Consider the following 17,998-nt stretch of genomic DNA (forward strand, 5'->3'; position numbering starts at 1 on the left):
ACAAAGAAATAAAATAAACACAAAGAAAAAAAGAAAAAAACCTCAACTAGCAACTGACGCTCGTTGGTCTCACCTGGGGAGAATACATCGAGGTTGAAACGGATGTCGAAAGAGCTCTCGCTGACAGAGCCGATCGCGCTGCATGCTTTCCTTATCACATCCTTGCTCTTCTCATCCCCTGAATGGTGCAGGAATCAAAGCCAAAAAAAAGTACTTTCAACTTTGCACGTCACCATCCCTCTCACATCTCCACACATCCAAATCTTCCTTCCTATAACCTTCATCATTTACCTATCAATGGAAAACTAGCCTTTATAAACGCTGGAGTCAGAATGCATCCATGGAAAAAATAAGGACTGGATTTTCTCCAACAAATGTTGAGAAAGGTATGCTAACCACCGGGGGAAAGAAAGTGAGGGAATATTTTGGTTGTGGGCCATTGTTCCAAGCAAACGAGAGGCATTTCCTGGAATGTTGCTTCACCTTTTCCACAACAGTTCGCATACCTCTCTCAACATTTGGTGGAGAAAAGTATCACACTGAGATTTTTATATTTCCTATTATTTTAAACAGCATCCTTTATTGGTTATGCCAGGTGCCATTTTTTGAATAGAGAGGGGGTGAGGAGCACTAACAGCTAGGTGTGAAGCCTGGACAAAACAATGGGTGTGCGGAGGAATGAGGGGTAGGTGAGGACTTCCACCAAAGGCTCACCCTGTGCTTCAGCCACCGCAGCCAAAAGTTGACCACTTAGGCCAACGTCTGGCTGAAGCTCGTGCGCACCGGCCTCCACCAAAAGTCTCTGCGTTTCTACAGAGGAACCACCCTGCTCGAGAGCATATGCTTCACGCTCTACAAGCTGCAGGGCTGCGTGCTCCATGAACCGTAAATACCTGCACCGAGAACATTTTCCGGAGACATAAACAAAAATGTAAAAATAAAATAAAATAACCTTTCAATGACCACCAAGAACACCTCAATAAATGCACAAGGGATCAGCATGGTCGGTTGTGAACAAGTGACAGTTAACTGTTGCTGTGCCAGGAAAATGAAGAAAGAGTAGTTAAGAAGTAAAACTATTACAAAACAATGGATGAAAGCAACAGCATGTCGATCGAGCTATGTTAACTGCTCTAAACGACTGGGGAGAGGGCAGTTGGAGTGATTAGCAAGGAATCTCAAGTTATCCACGACTGTATCCAACAGTGAAATCTGTCAGATGATAAACGGTAAGCTGACAGTAAGAGGCAAGGGTGTCCTGAAAATGTGAAAGTTATCGCGGACGATATGAGTCCCGGAATAACGTTTGCACTGGAGGCTGATGAGGGTGAATTTCTTCTTGACCCCGCTGAGGAGAGGCGGCCTAGCGAGGCGCATAGTTAGTCACCTACTGAGTGGGAGACCAAGGGACAGGGATTGAGATCCTGCGGGCAGCCTTGGAGGAGCCTATTAAAGGAAACGAGACAATCAGTAGAGGTGGGGCTATTGAAGCAAAAGCTAATGGATTAAAAAGGCCATTTCAGGGATAAGTGGTGCAATAACTGAATGACTGCTTGTGTACGATAGCAGAATGGCGGAAAGGGATGCAGAGATAGAAGAACTTGGGCGACAGTTCAACACAGCCACACCCCTCGGCTCTCCAAATCCAAATGACACTTAAGAGCATCACACGGTTCCTATGCATCATGGGATCGCCAGACAGCCAACGGAGCAGCAAGCCGGGCATGGGAAGGCCCAGCCTGTAGACCCATTTACAGGAGTGAACCCAGAAATTTGTTTGGATGACTTGCTTCCCTTCCTGGAAAGAGCCGCTACATGGAACAAGTGGACTGGAGAGGAGCTTCGCTTGCAACATACAGGCCACATGAGAAGGCAGGCTCTCCAAGAAAGGAGTCTGATTGATTTGGAGAGCAAAAAAAAAAAAAATACTCTTTCTGTAGCAGCCCTCCGCACAAGACTTGATTCAGGCAGAAAGAGTTTGGCTGCACAAGATTTAAAGGATACCTCTTAAAGGGAAGACGAGCGTGTAGCAGATCTTGTAAGACGACTGGAGCGAACGCTCAATGTTGCATATGGCAGAGTTGGAATGTCAAGCGAAACATGGGCTACTCTCCTGCATGGCCAACTTCAAGACGGGTTGAGACAAGAGACCATGACAGTAACGGCAATTTTGGGGGTGCAGACATATGTGGAGTTATATCTAGCTGTGCGTAATGAGGAGAAGTTGCCGAGCGAAGTTGCACAAAAGCCAGAAATATTCAAAATCAAACTCCACCTCTATACGCATGAAGAAACCGAATGACAGTAACCAACAGTATGTTTCTATAGCAACCAATTACAATCCTCTAACAATGAAGGATGAACTTCTGACTCAAGGAGATGCTGTGTAACAAATGGGCCTGGTCGTCTGGCTCCTGACTGCAGTTCCAAGCAGATTGAGATTGCAAGTATAAACTTCAAACCTAAGGCAGGGCAAGAGGGCACCAAGCCAGTGACTAGTGACTCATGGCACATCTTGCCAAGAAAGCCTGACAAACAAGGTCTGTTTGATATCCTGTACTCCTCCTCTGATGACGAGAAAGGTGCAGGGGTAAACCTGGTCCATGTCAACTCTCAAGGAGGTCAACCCAATTGTGCGAGGGTAGAGATTCAAGGAGGCCCCGTCTGTGGCATTGTTGATAGTTCTGCAGATATAACCATTATAGATGGTACCATCTTCTGCAAGATAACCTCAGTGGCGAGACTCAAGAAAGGAGCTTTGAAAAAGACAGGTAAAATACCTCCAGACTACAATAAGCGTCCTTTTACATTGGACGGACATATGGACCTCGACATCACCTTTGGTAGCGAAATGATGTACACCCCAATGTACATTAGGACTGACTCATATGAGCAGCTACTATTTTGTCTGAAGGTGTGTGTCAACAACTGTGGATGGATTATTTCCTATTACTATTCTGTAGAGTTATGGAAGGGAGGGCACGAGCAACCAAAATCTGCAACGGAGCCATCTGGTGAGGTAGAGGGAGCAATAAATGAAGATGTCCCAAATGAAGATGCAGCATGCAACTGTCCCAAAGATTTCAATAAAACTTGTTCAGTCATTGTGTCTTCCACCAGGGAAGAGCGCAACGATCAAGGTGCAGGTGGATTGACAGCATACTAGGAAGGTACTACTGCTGGAACAAGACCAAAAGATCGAGTACGGGATCAGCGTGTGAGCTCCAAATGGGCTAATGCCAATGATGTACAGCTGGACAGAAGTGATGGTGTTAAACTCGTTGAAGTATTCTACTTGACGATGAGCCATTGACAAGTATCATTGACGTTGACAATCCCGAGAGCAGCCGTTGACAATTATCTTGCAGAATTAACATTACAGGTACATTTTGATGTCCTGAAATAAATACAGATCCTGACTAAGATACTCACCAACAGAGATTACTGGAGTTGGTGGGAAGACCAGATATACTGAACGTAGAGCAAACAAAAAGGCTCCATAACTTTCTCGCCCATAATCATGAGGCTTTTGCCCTTGATCCAGGAGAACACGGGGAGTTGAATATGGTTAGGATGGAGTTGAATACGGGGGACATTTCTGCTTGAAGGCAACTACCCAGGAGAATGATTATATCTCTGAGGCGAGACACCTGGAAGAGATGCAAAGACATGGAGTCATACAGCCTGCAAAGTCGCCTTGGGCAAGTCGAGTTATCAACGTTAGGAAAAAGGAAGGCTCTCATCGCTTGTGTCGATTGCCGAGCCTTTAATGCAGCAATAAAAGCTGACACGTTCCTTCTTCCCCACATGGAAGACTTAATGGATCAGCAAGGGAAGTAAAACTACTTTTCCATCACTGACTTAGGGTCAAGATTCTGGCAGATAAGAACACCAACAGTCTCTGGAGAAAGCAGCCTTCTTTACCCCTCAATGACTTTTTGGATTTAACGTGATGTCCTTTAGGTTGACCAATGCAATGTAGCATTTCAGCGCCTGATGCAGCACGTAGCGGTGTGCCTGAAACCTGCTTCTGGTCCCAGCTTTGTCTCTGTTTACAAGGATGACATATTGGTCTTCTTACGAACAATTGCAGAACACTTGGAGCACCTGCAGAAGGTTATTGTACGACTGACAGAAGTAGGCCTGAAATTGAAGCCATCAAAGTGCAGTTTTGTTCAGAGGGCACTCGAGTATCTTGGGCATCTAATCACGAATGTTATAAAACAAAACATCAAAGCAAACAAAATAAAAAGAGAAAATTTAAGTTGATGCCAATGTGTTGATGGATTTTCCGCTGCCTGTGTTAGATGTCAACCCAAGAGTATGTTTGATCTCAATTAAAGGTCACATGAAAAACTAAAGTTCACATGAGAGAGCAAGAGAGACGGTGAGCACAATGGAGAAAAGACATATAGGTACATCAGATGTTTTAAACTCGTGGTCTGCAAATCAAAATGAAGACAAATTGCTGCACCGTAGTCACAAGAAGGAAGCCGGACATTAACACACAACACACAAACTATACTGTATACATATATCTATCTAAACACATACATACATACATACATACATACCATACATGCATACATACATACATACATACATACATACATATACATACGCATGATTCCCAAAGGGAACATGACCTTCGACTGTTGAACCGCACATTCCAATCAGTTTATCTTTGCCTTGTCGTCCATTCTTGTGCCAAGTTTGGTTGAAATCCTTTATTTGGTCAACATGTTATCGTGGTTAAAAAAAACTCCTAAAAACCAATGCCTCCCACCAACATCCAAGGTTGCATTAAGGAAATTGTGGCCTCTCGCTCGTGTAAGCGTCACCGTTTAGTCTTTTGCTTCTTTGTTGGCCTTGTTCTGCCATACCTGAGAGTAATTAAAGAATGCTCTTTACCCACAGAACCAATGTACCGTGTTTTAGCTTGTTGTGGTACTCGTCAGATGGATCGTCCACCATAATTGGCATGGTGGCAGCGTATTAAAGATTCTCTTTAAGAAAATGACCGTTCTGATTCCTCTGTCGGTACACGTGGTCCACTGCATAAGCCCAACAGCTGGGCAGCACACAGCCTGGGAGACACAGCTGTTGCAAAGCCTGTGAGTGGTGTAATTATTAGTCATGGCTAACACACACGGAGCCCAGAAACAGTGGTGCCTTTCTCAAAACGAAACGGTAAACTCATTTGAAAATTGGAGACAAAACCTACAGTGTGCTCTTATGCTCAACCAAAAGTTTGCTCCATTTCTTGTGAAAGGCTCATATTAGGACGAGAGGACAAAGACATCCCCCACTCTGCAGCTTTGCTGATGACAGGGTAAATATTCCTACTGATTCCAGTCAACGGATGATAGTTTCGGAGATTTTGCAGATATCCATATCAACCACAATGAGCATCCTGGAGACTTTAATAAACGGTTGAAGCCTCTCAGAGGACAACCTCGATGAGAGGCTTCAACCGTCTATTAAAAAATTCTGATTCCCGAAATTTTCTGACAAATCTCACACTCTCACTATGAATGATAGTTTTAAGGCCATTTTCCCTGCTAGAGCGTGGGTTAGCCTTGCGGGCCCCATGACAATCATGGTTCCCTGTTTTGAGGCAATGTTTTTATGGCCGGATGCCCTTTCTGATGCCAACCCTCAGTCGCCTCTTGCGATGCGCAGGGATACGGTGTACCTATTCTAAATCGGGGTACGCACCGTGATCATTCATCCCAGCAAGCTGGTACTCAATTTGCCGACCTCGGAAGATGACAGGCTGAGTCAACCCCTCTGGCGTTAATTCAGCGATCGACCGGGATTCGAATCCAGGATCCCAAGCCAGCACCCTAACCGCTAAGCCAACACCAGGCAACACTCTTACTACGTCTCTCCGAAAAGACCGTCTGGATAACCCTCCCATCTACTTTCTCAACAATCCTCTCCAAGCAGTTCTGTCAATCAAGCTTTTGGGTCTCACGATCTGCCATTATCTTTCCTGGGAAAACCACATTTCCAAGCTGGCCTCCAGCCATGATGATCACAAAAAAAATGGCCACTGTGCCACCAAGCAGGACGTCCAGATCAACATGGGGTAATAGTGATCAGCATGGGGGGGGAGAGCATGGGTTAACAGAGTATATATACATACATATACATGGCCACTGTGCCACTATATATATATATATATATATATACATATATATATATATATATATATATATATATATATTTATATATACAGTGGAACCTTGACTTACGAGTTTAATTCGTTCCGTGACCGAGCTCGTAACTCAAATTGCTCGTATCTCAAATCAAATTTCCCCATTAAAATGCATTGAAATGCTATTAATCCGTTCCAGCCCGCCAAAAACCACACCAATTTTTTTTTAAATATACAGTATATATAAAAATATGTCGCGCTTTATATTTCACCTGTATGCAGCATACAAGTTGGCAGGATGGCCTGGACTGGAGGTACGCACACTTGACTCTAAAGTCTAAACTGTCCAGCCTGGGTTTGAATCCCGACCCAGCTATAACCTGTCATGGGTGAATCACAGGCAGGGTGATTCATCAATGTGTGTACCGCTAAACTGGGCGCCCCGTTTGCGTCCCATTAGTTGTTGGATGTTAAGGATCTCACCGTGTTTTCAACAAAGAGAAGGCGAGCTATCGCCGGCACTCTGAACAAGTTGTGGCCTGGCATGGCATGAACATGAAAACATGAACATGAACATGAAATGTTCGACATGAACATGAAATTTTCCGAAATAACCAAAATGCGAAAACTAAAATGCATCGCTATACGACAGAGATACGTACTGTACTTGAACGGCAAGATAACCACGTGACCAGAACCTACCTGGCGGCGTGAACTCGAAATAACCAAAATGCGAAAACTAAAATGCATCGCGATACGACAGAGATACGTACTGTACTTGAACGGCAAGATAACCACGTGACCAGAACCTACCTGGCGGCGTAAACTCGAAATAACCAAAATGCGAAAAAAAAAATGCAGCGCTATACGACAGAGATACGTACTTGAACGGCAAGATAACCACGTGACCGGGTGGCGAAAGCTCGTAACTCGGATCTCGGCTCGCATCTCAAAGCAATAAACTGCCGGAGCGACGGCTCGTATCTCGAAAAACTCGTAAGTTGGGGCACTCGTAAGTCAAGGTTCCACTGTATATATATATATATATATATATATATATACATATACATATATATTGTTATGGACCGCGGATAAGATGTTGTGTTTGCCGAGCGGATGGCACCGCGGCCGCACAGTTGCCCCGACTAACCCGATTCCCGAACGTTGGCCGGATCGCGCCACAGATATTCAATGGGGAAAAGACTAAAGCGAAGGATGTGAAGAAGAAGAAAGACAAAGGGTAAGGAATACGAATCTAATTTATTTACTATTTACAACCAAAAGTAACCAAGGAAGAAGGAAAGATAAGAAAATAATTTACAGAAGAATTCAGAGACACAGTGCAACGCTAGCTTACCTACAGTCTTAATTAACCCAGGGACAAGACACACAGAATAAACTCACGTACACAAAAGGATGGAAAGGCAGGAGGTGGATGGCTGGAGGGAGAGGAAGGTCCAACGGATACTGCAGCACGATCGGCACGTTTAGCAGCCGCCGTTCCTTCGCGGCCCTGCTCAAAACTGCCATCCAGGCCCCAAGCTGCTGTTGTTGCTGCTGTGGCTGCTGCTGCTGCGGCTGTGTGGACGTCGCGTGCTCTTTTCAGGACTCGTCTCTCTCGTCTTGTCAAAGTTCATCTGCTTCTGTAAAAGCTCATCTGGTCCAACCACTTCTGTAAAAGCTCATCTGGTCCAACCACTGCTGTAAAAGCTCATCTGGTCCAACCACTTCTGTAAGAGCTCATCTGGTCCAACCACTCAACTCAACAACCACGTCCTTGCTTCTTGCGCGCGCGCTTTTATAGCGCCTCAGGCGATCAAGCCGCCGGCCTTTAGGACACGCCCATCGGTCAGCTCGCCTCGGCCCTGATTGGTCGGCACGGCCCTCTGGCTCCGCCCTTGATGACCATGGGCGGGCACGCCCTTCTTCCCCGAGCTGAGCACATGCTTAATGGCGGCTTTGGGGCGAAATCAGCAACCCACCGCTGTAACAAACCTGGCAAACTGCCCAGTGCGGTTGGCAATGGAGACTTGGAGGGGATGTAGCTGGAAATGGAGATTTTGGGAATGGGAATGAAAGGGGATCTATCTTGTTTCACTTGGTGCAATGGAGTGTCATCTTAATGGAAGACAAGGCCTTACCCTAATACACATAATAAAGATATAACTATCAACAAGGGGGAAATCTATGATTGGCTGACGTGATTGTTTATGACCTAATTATGGGACGCCCTTTGACCTTTATACATAACTGGAGTAAGGAGGGTCCAGAATAAAGCACTAATAATAAAAAACACAATAAAAAAAACACAATCCTCATATCCATAACAATATATATATATATATATATATACTATATATATATATATATATATATATATATATATATATATATATATATATATATATATATATATATATATATATACATATATATATATACTATATATATATATATATATATATATATATATATATATTGTTGTGGATATGAGAATGTTTTTTTAATTTTTTTGTTGTGGTAAAATGTTGTTGTAAAAGGTTGTTGTAAAATATCACCCCTCCTCCCTCCGTTGTGGTTGTATAAAGGTCAAAGGGCGTTCCCGTAGTTAGTCCATAAAAACATACATGCAGGACACGATATATCTTTTCTTTTGACAGTTATATCCATATTATGTGTATTAGCGTAAGGCTGTGTCTTCCATTAATTGAAATACTCCATTGCACCAGTGAAAGAGATAGATTCCCTTCCATTCCCCCCTTTCCGTCAATTGCAATTCGAAGCGCCTTCCGCATTTTGGTCGGTTTTTCCCTTCATCCGCCATTGACCACGAGGCAGGGTTGGGGGAAGGAAGGCGTTTCCCCACCTCGTCAGAGAGGGGAGGAGTGAGCCAGCCCCACTCGACCAACCATGAGCCAGGGGTTTGGCTGGAGAGGGCGGAGGAAGAACTTTTGGGGGAGGTTCGCCAAGGTTGAGGGGCGGGGCCTATATAACCCACAGCGCGACGCTCCCCCCAGTGAGTCGAGCTTGGAAGCAGAAACGGAGATGCACTTTTGAGCCGAGACAAGGAGGGTCACAAAGAGCTGAGTTGGTCGTCAGTGGTTGCGTTCAGTGGTTGCGTTCAGTGGTTGCGTTCAGTGATTGCGTTGAGGGGTTGCGTTGGAGACGGAGTGGTTGGACCAAACAAAAGAAGAGAGGAGAGAACCCGTCACGCCAGACCCCCCACCAGCGCGTCGGCTCTGACCGTGATCCGACCCGTGATCCGACCCGTGATCCGACCCGTGATCCCACGCACACGACAGGATCGGAGGCATCAGCGGCCGTCGAGGTCCCGCCCGACGTCCCGTGCAGGATCAAGCTCCAGTCAGCTCCGTGCCGTCCTCCCCCTCCAGCCACGCACCTCCTTCCAGCCAATCCACTCTGCAATTCCCCGTGTGAGTCGTCTTTGTTTGTTCTGTCCTGGGGTTAATTAAGTCTGTATAACGATAAGCTAGTACTTCCCTGTGTCACCTGCGTCTTATGTGCTTGTAAATAAACGTCACTGCTTTCTTTTTGCTTGTGTGTAAATAGTAAATAAATGTAGTAGTATTTCAAACCTTTCTTGGCCTTCGTTTTCCTCTTTACATTGCGTCGTTTTTGTCTTTTCCCTCATTGAGCAGCTAGGGTGCGATACGGCCAAAGTTCTGGGTGAATCGGGTGAGTCAGGGATCCTGTAACGGTCGCGGAAATACCAAACCGCTCGGTAACTAACATCTTAATCCGCGATCGGTAACAATTGGTGTCGAGGAGTGAGATTCGGACCCGAAGCGCGCTTCACGCGCTCAAAATTATAAAGAACCGAAATTTGTTTTGTTTTACAAAACCCGAATTTTGAAATCGCGCCATGGCTGTTCAAGGCGGCGGGATGCCGGTGGGAGAGATAGACGGGGTGGAATCGACCCAGGACCTCGGGGAAATGTATGTGGAGGAAAGGGAGGAGAAAAATGGCAATGTGGTTGCGGGAGTATCAGACGCGCAAAGTGGCGTCCTCACGCACGTGGGTAAAGCGGCACCAAATTTTGCCGTGACCGTGGCAGCGCCCCTGGTGGATTCGAACCTTTTTATGTTGCAAATGAGGGCCCTTATGGAACGAATGGGAGACCAAATGGGGGTAATGGGGAACCGGATGGATGCTCAGAGTGAGCAATTGGGGGTAATGAGGGACGAAGCGAGGGGTACCGGTGAGGGGTTAGACAACGGGATAAAAGAGGTAAAGAATGGGTTAAAGGGGGTGGAAAACAGAATGGCTGCCCAGGAGAATCAGTTAGAGGGGGTGAAAAATGGGTTAATGGGGTTAGAAAATAGGATGGAGGACAAATTGCGGGAAATAGGGGAACAATCCGCCCGGGAAATCGAACAGATGGGGAACCAGATGGAGGAAATACGACGAGGGGTGAGTGAGGAGGTCTCAGGGCTACGCGAGGAGGTAAAGCGAGGCGAAAAGCGTATAGAGAAAGAGGTGAGAAATAATACGGCAAAGTTACAAGGGGGAATAGAAGATCTGACGGAGGAGGTGGAACAGCTGACAGAGGGACAAACGAAGTTAGTGGAGCAGGTTCAAAGGAACACTGCAGTACTCGGAGGGTTAAAGGCGACACAAAAAGAAATTAAAAATGACTTGATAGCGACACAGAGGCAATGTCAGATGGTACGGGAGGAACTGACAATGAGGGTGGACGAGGTGACAGAGATAATGGAGACAAAGGACCGGCAGGTGAGGATGCACATAGAGACGGTCACGGTAGCCCTAGAGGACGAACTTGAGGAGACGCACCGAGAAATAAAAGAGGTTAAACAAAAACTAGAGGAAGTGGAAGAAGAGGTGAGTGAAATTAAGAAGGGACGGACAGAAACTAAGAGAGAAATCCAGGAGGAGGTAATGGAATATGTACAAGGTCTGTGTTCAAATCATGATGAGGTGCTCACTGACCAAATAAAAAGTTTGCAGGTGGCAAAGGAGGTGCGGAGACGAAGTACGGAGGTGAGTGGCAATGTATATGATGTGAGGAAAGCTTCAGTCGGCTTGGGGATTGGTTTGGATCCGGGTGTTCGTGAAAGGCCGTTGGTGAAGTGTGCGACAGGTCAGGTGTGCGAAAAAAGAGGTGTGCGAGAATGTCCGACCATGGGGTGTGTGAGGAAAAAGTGCACGCCGAGGAGTGAGTGTGCCGTCAAGAGTGAGTTGGTCGAAGCGCGTGTGCGAGGGGGTACATGGAAGCGCGGTGTGGTGAGTGTTACGGAGGAAGTAACGAGAGAGTGTACACCTGTGGTGAGTGTTACAGAGGATGTAACGAGAGAGTGTACACCTGTGGTGAGTGTTACAGAGGATGTAACGAGAGAGTGTACACCTGTGGTGAGTGTTACAGAGGATGTAACGAGGAAGTGTACGCCTGTGGTGAGTGTTACAGAGGATGTAACAGGAGGGTGTGCGCGAGAAAGGTGTGTAACGGACGGGTGCATGAGGAAAGAGTGTGCCGTCGAGAGTAAGGGTGAGTGCGCTGTCAAGAGTGGAGGTGAGAGTAGTGAGAGTGAAACGGAGCGTGAGTTGGTTGTGACAGGTGAGCGAGGATGTACACCTGGAATGGAAGGATGCACACCTGGAATGGTAGAGCGTGTGTGGGAAGGCACATTTGAGTTGGTAGTGAGGCACGTGGTTGGGTGTGCGAATGAGAGCACACCTGTGATTGTCACAGAGGAAGTGACCGAGGAGGGGGCGCGAAGAGGTGTGTTGGTGAGGTGTGCGACCAACGAATGTGTGCCAAAGTGTTCGGTGGTCAGGTGTGTGACCAAGGCTGGGAGAGGAATGAGTGTACCGAGGTGTGTAAGGAACGGTACGACGAGGAGCATGGAAACAGCTGCATGTATGAGCAAGAAAGGGGTAGCGTATGCTTGTAAGAATCCAGGTGAAGCGTCGACGGTAACCAGGCTAGAGGTTAGAACGACTTATAGCCGACTCGGGCCCTCGGTGCGCGTCGGGCAGCTTCGCGTGCCGCGAGAACCAGCGGGGATCCGAGCCACGGCGGGTTCGAAAGGACCGCCGTGCGCGATCCACGCTGGGCCTCGCTTGGAACGGCCGCGTCCGGGCTCCACTAGGCGGAGCGGGCCGCCCGATAGGAAGGGTCGTCATGGCGACCACTTTCTATTGAGATTGAGACGTGCCGGCAGGTCGAGATCGGGACATTGGATGGCTCCACGCCGAGGTGGTGCGTGGGATCTCGGCCCGGGTAAGCCCCCGCCCCTGCCCCGAATGCGGGACGCATCCAGCCGCCGGCACAAAAGAATCCGCGTTCATTGCTCGGCTGTACGAAGCTGGGCTGTAGACGTGAATTGGCGCACCGAGAGGATGTAATAAGTAGACGGGTGATGGTGATAGTGATAGTAGTGATTTGATACAAAATTTAGAAAAGTGAATAGAATTGGCAGTAAATGGAAAATTTTGGATTTGTTGGATTTGGACGAACAAAATTTATAGTGAGAGACCCCCAATGTGGTGGGATGGCAAATCCATCATCCCTCACATGGTGGGGCAAATGCGCAATAGTTTATGGGGTGGCTATGACAACCGAGCCAGGGAGGGCTTGGATAATGATAGGGATCTAGAAGAGATTGACATTAGGTAACGTTAAGGTTAGATAGTGACTGATACCTGTAGTGGGGACGCAGGTAGATTAGTGTGGATTATAATGACGTGGGAGCGCAATAGTTTAAAGGGGCGACTGGGAAGCGCAAGTTTCAGAGGGGAGTAGTTAGCTGAGATGATGCCGTGTGTGTGAGGATTGAACAGGTGTGATTGCACAGGTGTGCAACTGAACAGGTGTGTGGAGCAGTGTATGAGGGAGTAGTGGTGATTGCGTGTTGTGTTGACCAAATGGTCCAGGAAGAGGAGGAGGGTGCAGGTGGCACCAGGTAGGATTGCACAGGCGTGCAACGACAGGTGAATGGAGGACAGGTGAATGGAATAAATGGTTGTGTGGAAGACATGGAGTGTGGAATAAATGGAGTATTGGAATGGATGGTCGTGGAGTGAGTATGGTGGAAATTGTGGAGTGGAGTGGATGGTGCGAAGGTGTGAATGGGGGAAGAGTGGACCCCCATCACGGATACCCGGGGCGGGTAGTGTAAGTGTTAGGTAGAGGGTACAGGTAAATTGTGGTTGGATATTGGCATCTGTGGTGCGGGTGGCAGAATGGTATGTGGATGGGTGCATTAGTGTTGTGGAAATGGCTGGGCGTGTAGCCTGTTAGTGTGTGTAGTTGGTTTGGGCACTCCACCACTGTGAGGATGTCGGCCAGGTGAGGCCGCAGGTGGGCTCTGGGAGCCGGTAGTAGTTGTTGTGGATGGGGCCCGAGGATCCGGAGGACGGACCCGGGTAGCCCAGTGCCAGAGGGCACCATGGGGTGACAGAGCCAGGAGAGGGGCTGTCCCCAGTTAGTTAGGTTAGGGTGAGGAGCTAGGTAAGCTCGGGTGGCAACTACAGTGGTGGAGGTGTGCAGGTGGGTAGACCTGTTGGGAGAGCTACACGTCGCGGCCCAGAAATTGTGCGAGGGCACCGGGAGATGAATCGGGGGAGTGAGACCCCAAATTGAGAAGCACCACAGTTTGGTCAATGGGAATTTGGTTTTTAGAACCCATAGTGTAAGTGGCCAATGGATTGGCAGGGAAAGACCCCGGGTAGTGTAAAGTGTGTTAATGTCATTTAGAGGATAGTTAGGATGAAGGATCTCCTCGCACCATCTGCATCCACTCGCCTGAGGTGACAGGTACTCCACACCATGCCATGGTTTAATTATTTTTATGATGCAAATGTTTGGATTGTGGGACGCATTATGACGTGGGTGTGACATTGTGCTTTGATGTTCCATCTCTGCCTCCTTATGAGGATTGATGAATTTGGTGATGGCAAATTTTGAAGTAGAGGGATTGTGGAGACGAATTTGGTATAGGGGAAATATGGGGAAGACGTGACAGTAGTGACGAATTGGTAATGTGTAGGTTTTGTACATATGGGGTAAGGGCAAGGGTGGGCTAGGTAACAGGGGGGTGACGTACGGTAGGGACGAGCTTTCTCACTTCGCCCTCCGTACGCATTTCGCCTTGCATTGCCTTTTTGACGTGTACCCTTGTGACCTTACCCCTCGCTCAATTGTCTTTCTTTTGTCTCCCACATGACCTGTGCGCCGTTGGGCGCCGAGGGGAGCGTGCGTGGGTCGGCCATTGTGCGCCCGAAATTCCCAGAACCAGCTGTCTGCATCGATGCACCACATTATGGACCACATGCCTGTGGCCGAGCACCACTTATGGACCCCATGGGTTGGGGCATGGCCCCTCTGCTGGAACCGGCCATGAGGGCCCGAAATCTTGCTGGCGGACCTTGGCCACAGGGCACCGATGCCCCCCAGGTGAACCACACTAGTCGGCCCTGTGGGCCATAAATAAAATAAATAAGAAGGACACATTGGGCACACTTTATTGCAAATAGGCCGCCAGTAAGCAAAGCAAAAGAGAATGACAACATCTGGAAGATAAATAATAATAACCAGCAGAGGGAGCCGAAGAGCAAGAGATCACCTGCAGGGTTAGGGGTTGTTGGTTTATTTTTATGGAACACTGATGAACTATGGTGACTGCACCGATTGGTGCTTGGGTGTGTATTGGTGCGTTTTTGGGTGCTTTTAATGGTGCGTCGATGCAGAGCAGACTGTCTCCCCCCAGAAAGAACAATTACAGGTCCTGGGTTAGTTTTGTAAATAAAATTAGCGTCAGTGTAAATAATGCTTCCCACCGTCAGTGTGTAGTTTGAAGACCATTCCGCAATTCGGTTAACTGTGGGCGTAAGTCTGTTAGGTAGGGTGCAATGGAGCAGCGGGACACATTTATTTATGTTTTAAAACTGTCGCACTCAGGGTCAGGTTAAAAGTAGAGGGAACTACACCTACGTGCCACACTAAGGTAAAAGTAATAGGCCCGGGACGTGCCTAAGGGGAGGAGGGTGCAGTGTTGTGGATATGAGAATGTTTTTTTTATTTTTTTGTTGTGGTAAAATGTTGTTGTAAAAGGTTGTTGTAAAATATCACCCCTCCTCCCTCCGTTGTGGTTGTATAAAGGTCAAAGGGCGTTCCTGTAGTTAGTCCATAAAAACATACATGCAGGACACGATATATCTTTTCTTTTGACAGTTATATCCATATTATGTGTATTAGCGTAAGGCTGTGTCTTCCATTAATTGAAATACTCCATTGCACCAGTGAAAGAGATAGATTCCCTTCCATTCCCCCCTTTCCGTCAATTGCAATTCGAAGCGCCTTCCGCATTTTGGTCGGTTTTTCCCTTCATCCGCCATTGACCACGAGGCAGGGTTGGGGGAAGGAAGGCGTTTCCCCACCTCGTCAGAGAGGGGAGGAGTGAGCCAGCCCCACTCGACCAACCATGAGCCAGGGGTTTGGCTGGAGAGGGCGGAGGAAGAACTTTTGGGGGAGGTTCGCCAAGGTTGAGGGGCGGGGCCTATATAACCCACAGCGCGACGCTCCCCCCAGTGAGTCGAGCTTGGAAGCAGAAACGGAGATGCACTTTTGAGCCGAGACAAGGAGGGTCACAAAGAGCTGAGTTGGTCGTCAGTGGTTGCGATCAGTGGTTGCGTTCAGTGGTTGCGTTCAGTGATTGCGTTGAGGGGTTGCATTGGAGACGGAGTGGTTGGACCAAACAAAAGAAGAGAGGAGAGAACCCGTCACGCCAGACCCCCCACCAGCGCGTCGGCTCTGACCGTGATCCGACCCGTGATCCGACCCGTGATCCCACGCACACGACAGGATCGGAGGCATCAGCGGCCGTCGAGGTCCCGCCCGACGTCCCGTGCAGGATCAAGCTCCAGCCAGCTCCGTGCCGTCCTCCCCCCTCCAGCCACGCACCTCCTTCCAGCCAATCCACTCTGCAATTCCCCGTGTGAGTCGTCTTTGTTTGTTCTGTCCTGGGGTTAATTAAGTCTGTATAACGATAAGCTAGTACTTCCCTGTGTCACCTGCGTCTTATGTGCTTGTAAATAAACGTCACTGCTTTCTTTTTGCTTGTGTGTAAATAGTAAATAAATGTAGTAGTATTTCAAACCTTTCTTGGCCTTCGTTTTCCTCTTTACATTGCGTCGTTTTTGTCTTTTCCCTCATTGAGCAGCTAGGGTGCGATACGGCCAAAGTTCTGGGTGAATCGGGTGAGTCAGGGATCCTGTAACGGTCGCGGAAATACCAAACCGCTCGGTAACTAACATCTTAATCCGCGATCGGTAACAATATATATATATATATATAAATCAAGTAATGAACTGCGGTTGGGAATTATATCCAATAAATCCATTTTATAGTTCTCCAATCTATAGTTTTGTCAGAATAAGTCAACATTTCAGCCAGCAATCCGGCTTCCACAAGGCATTTATCGAGAGCAATTTTCTTTTTTCTTGTTTATCTCTTCCTGGATATACCTGGGGTGGGTGGGGTGTGGGGGATGGGGGGGGGGGGGCGTTCCCTCGACCAATCACAAATCTATGTTGCGAGACCTTGTGACCATTGACCCGTGACAGGCTTGTGTTGAAAATGTTTTGTGTCTGTTTGAGGGGTACATTATATTTGTGGTATCCTCCTTCCCTGTGTTGGTTGTGTTCCACTTTGTCTCTGCCCTCCTCCCGCCATCGACGGCTCTCTGGTGTATTTGTGTATAAAACGACCGTATGATAACGCTACAGTCACCTCTCTCAAAAATGACCTCGTTTGACCAGTGGGCCATGCCTCTAGTATTTGCCTCCTAGCACAATTCGAGGATGCCACCAAATGTTCACATTGTCCCATACGGGAACATGGCACGCCCGGAATCCATGCTTGGCCATCGCAGACCTTTCCGGGTGATTACACTCACAGGCCTTCTGGCATTCTTTAATGCACTGGCCTAAGGTTCTTCTGATCTCCCCCATGCATTCTACATCACAGTCACATGGAACGGTGTTTATCATACTTGTGCGGTCATTATTTTGTCTTCTGTCCTTGATGTTGGTTAACTTTCACCCCGACAAAAGGTAGAACACAGAAGCCTTTGGGTGGTTCCTGTGGAACTTCCTGAGGTCTTGGAGCTGCCAGTAGCATTTAGTTTTTTGGCAAAGGAGGTCTGTGCCACCATTGGCTTTCAATATCAATTTAAGATGCTTGATCTAGCTCCTCTTATCCTCCAAGGTGGATGGTATATTCCTTGCCCTTTTTACAAGTGTGTTCATCATGGCTCTTTTGTGGTGCGTCAGATGGCAAGACCCAAAATCATGGTAACGATCGGACTGGGTGGGTATTCTATACACTGTGGTACTTAAACTTCCATTTGGGTCCCTCATCACCATGGCGCCCAGAAACGGAAGCGACCTATCCTGTTCTTCCTCGCATGCAAATTTGATGGAAGGAAATGTTCCACTAATGCCCTCTGGTATTATATTAAAGGCCGTGCTGGGACAGATGACAAAAGTGTCATCTACATAGATGACTGTGTTGGGAGGGATGGGATGGCCCGTGTCTCAAAACCTCTTCCATCACCATGTTAGTGACCACAGCAGACACTGGGAAACCCATCACAGCGCCGAACACCTGTTTGTAATACGAGCCGTCAAAGACGAAATAAGTGGGAGAAAGACATGTGCTGAGGACGTCACATACATCATTAGCATTCAACCAGTCGGCGGACTGTTTCCTGTGTATGCATAATATATATATATATAGGCTGAATTCACCTCGGAATGTTCTACTCCAATACAGACTGGTCAGTCTTCTTCCCATTATA

At 47.5% G+C, this 17,998-nt stretch overlaps 1 protein-coding gene across 6 annotated transcripts in view; it reads right to left on the reverse strand.

Moving 5' to 3' along the window:
- Window positions 1–17,998, reverse strand: part of LOC137439947 (CLUH binding protein of NUMT mRNA) — an 88,589-nt gene that overhangs the window by 30,974 nt on the left and 39,617 nt on the right. For all 6 annotated transcript variants that reach the window (XM_068136226.2, XM_068136227.2, XM_068136229.2 and 3 more), the window contains 2 exons: window positions 715–893; window positions 74–178 (listed from right to left, as the gene is read on the reverse strand). In XM_068136226.2, the coding sequence (XP_067992327.2) occupies window positions 74–178; window positions 715–893 (284 nt within the window). The remainder of the gene's footprint in view (window positions 1–73; window positions 179–714; window positions 894–17,998) is intronic.

The sequence above is a fragment of the Myxine glutinosa genome, chromosome 14, assembly GCF_964187855.1.
Source record: "Myxine glutinosa chromosome 14, kmMyxGlut1.1, whole genome shotgun sequence".
Lineage (NCBI taxonomy): Eukaryota > Metazoa > Chordata > Myxini > Myxiniformes > Myxinidae > Myxine > Myxine glutinosa.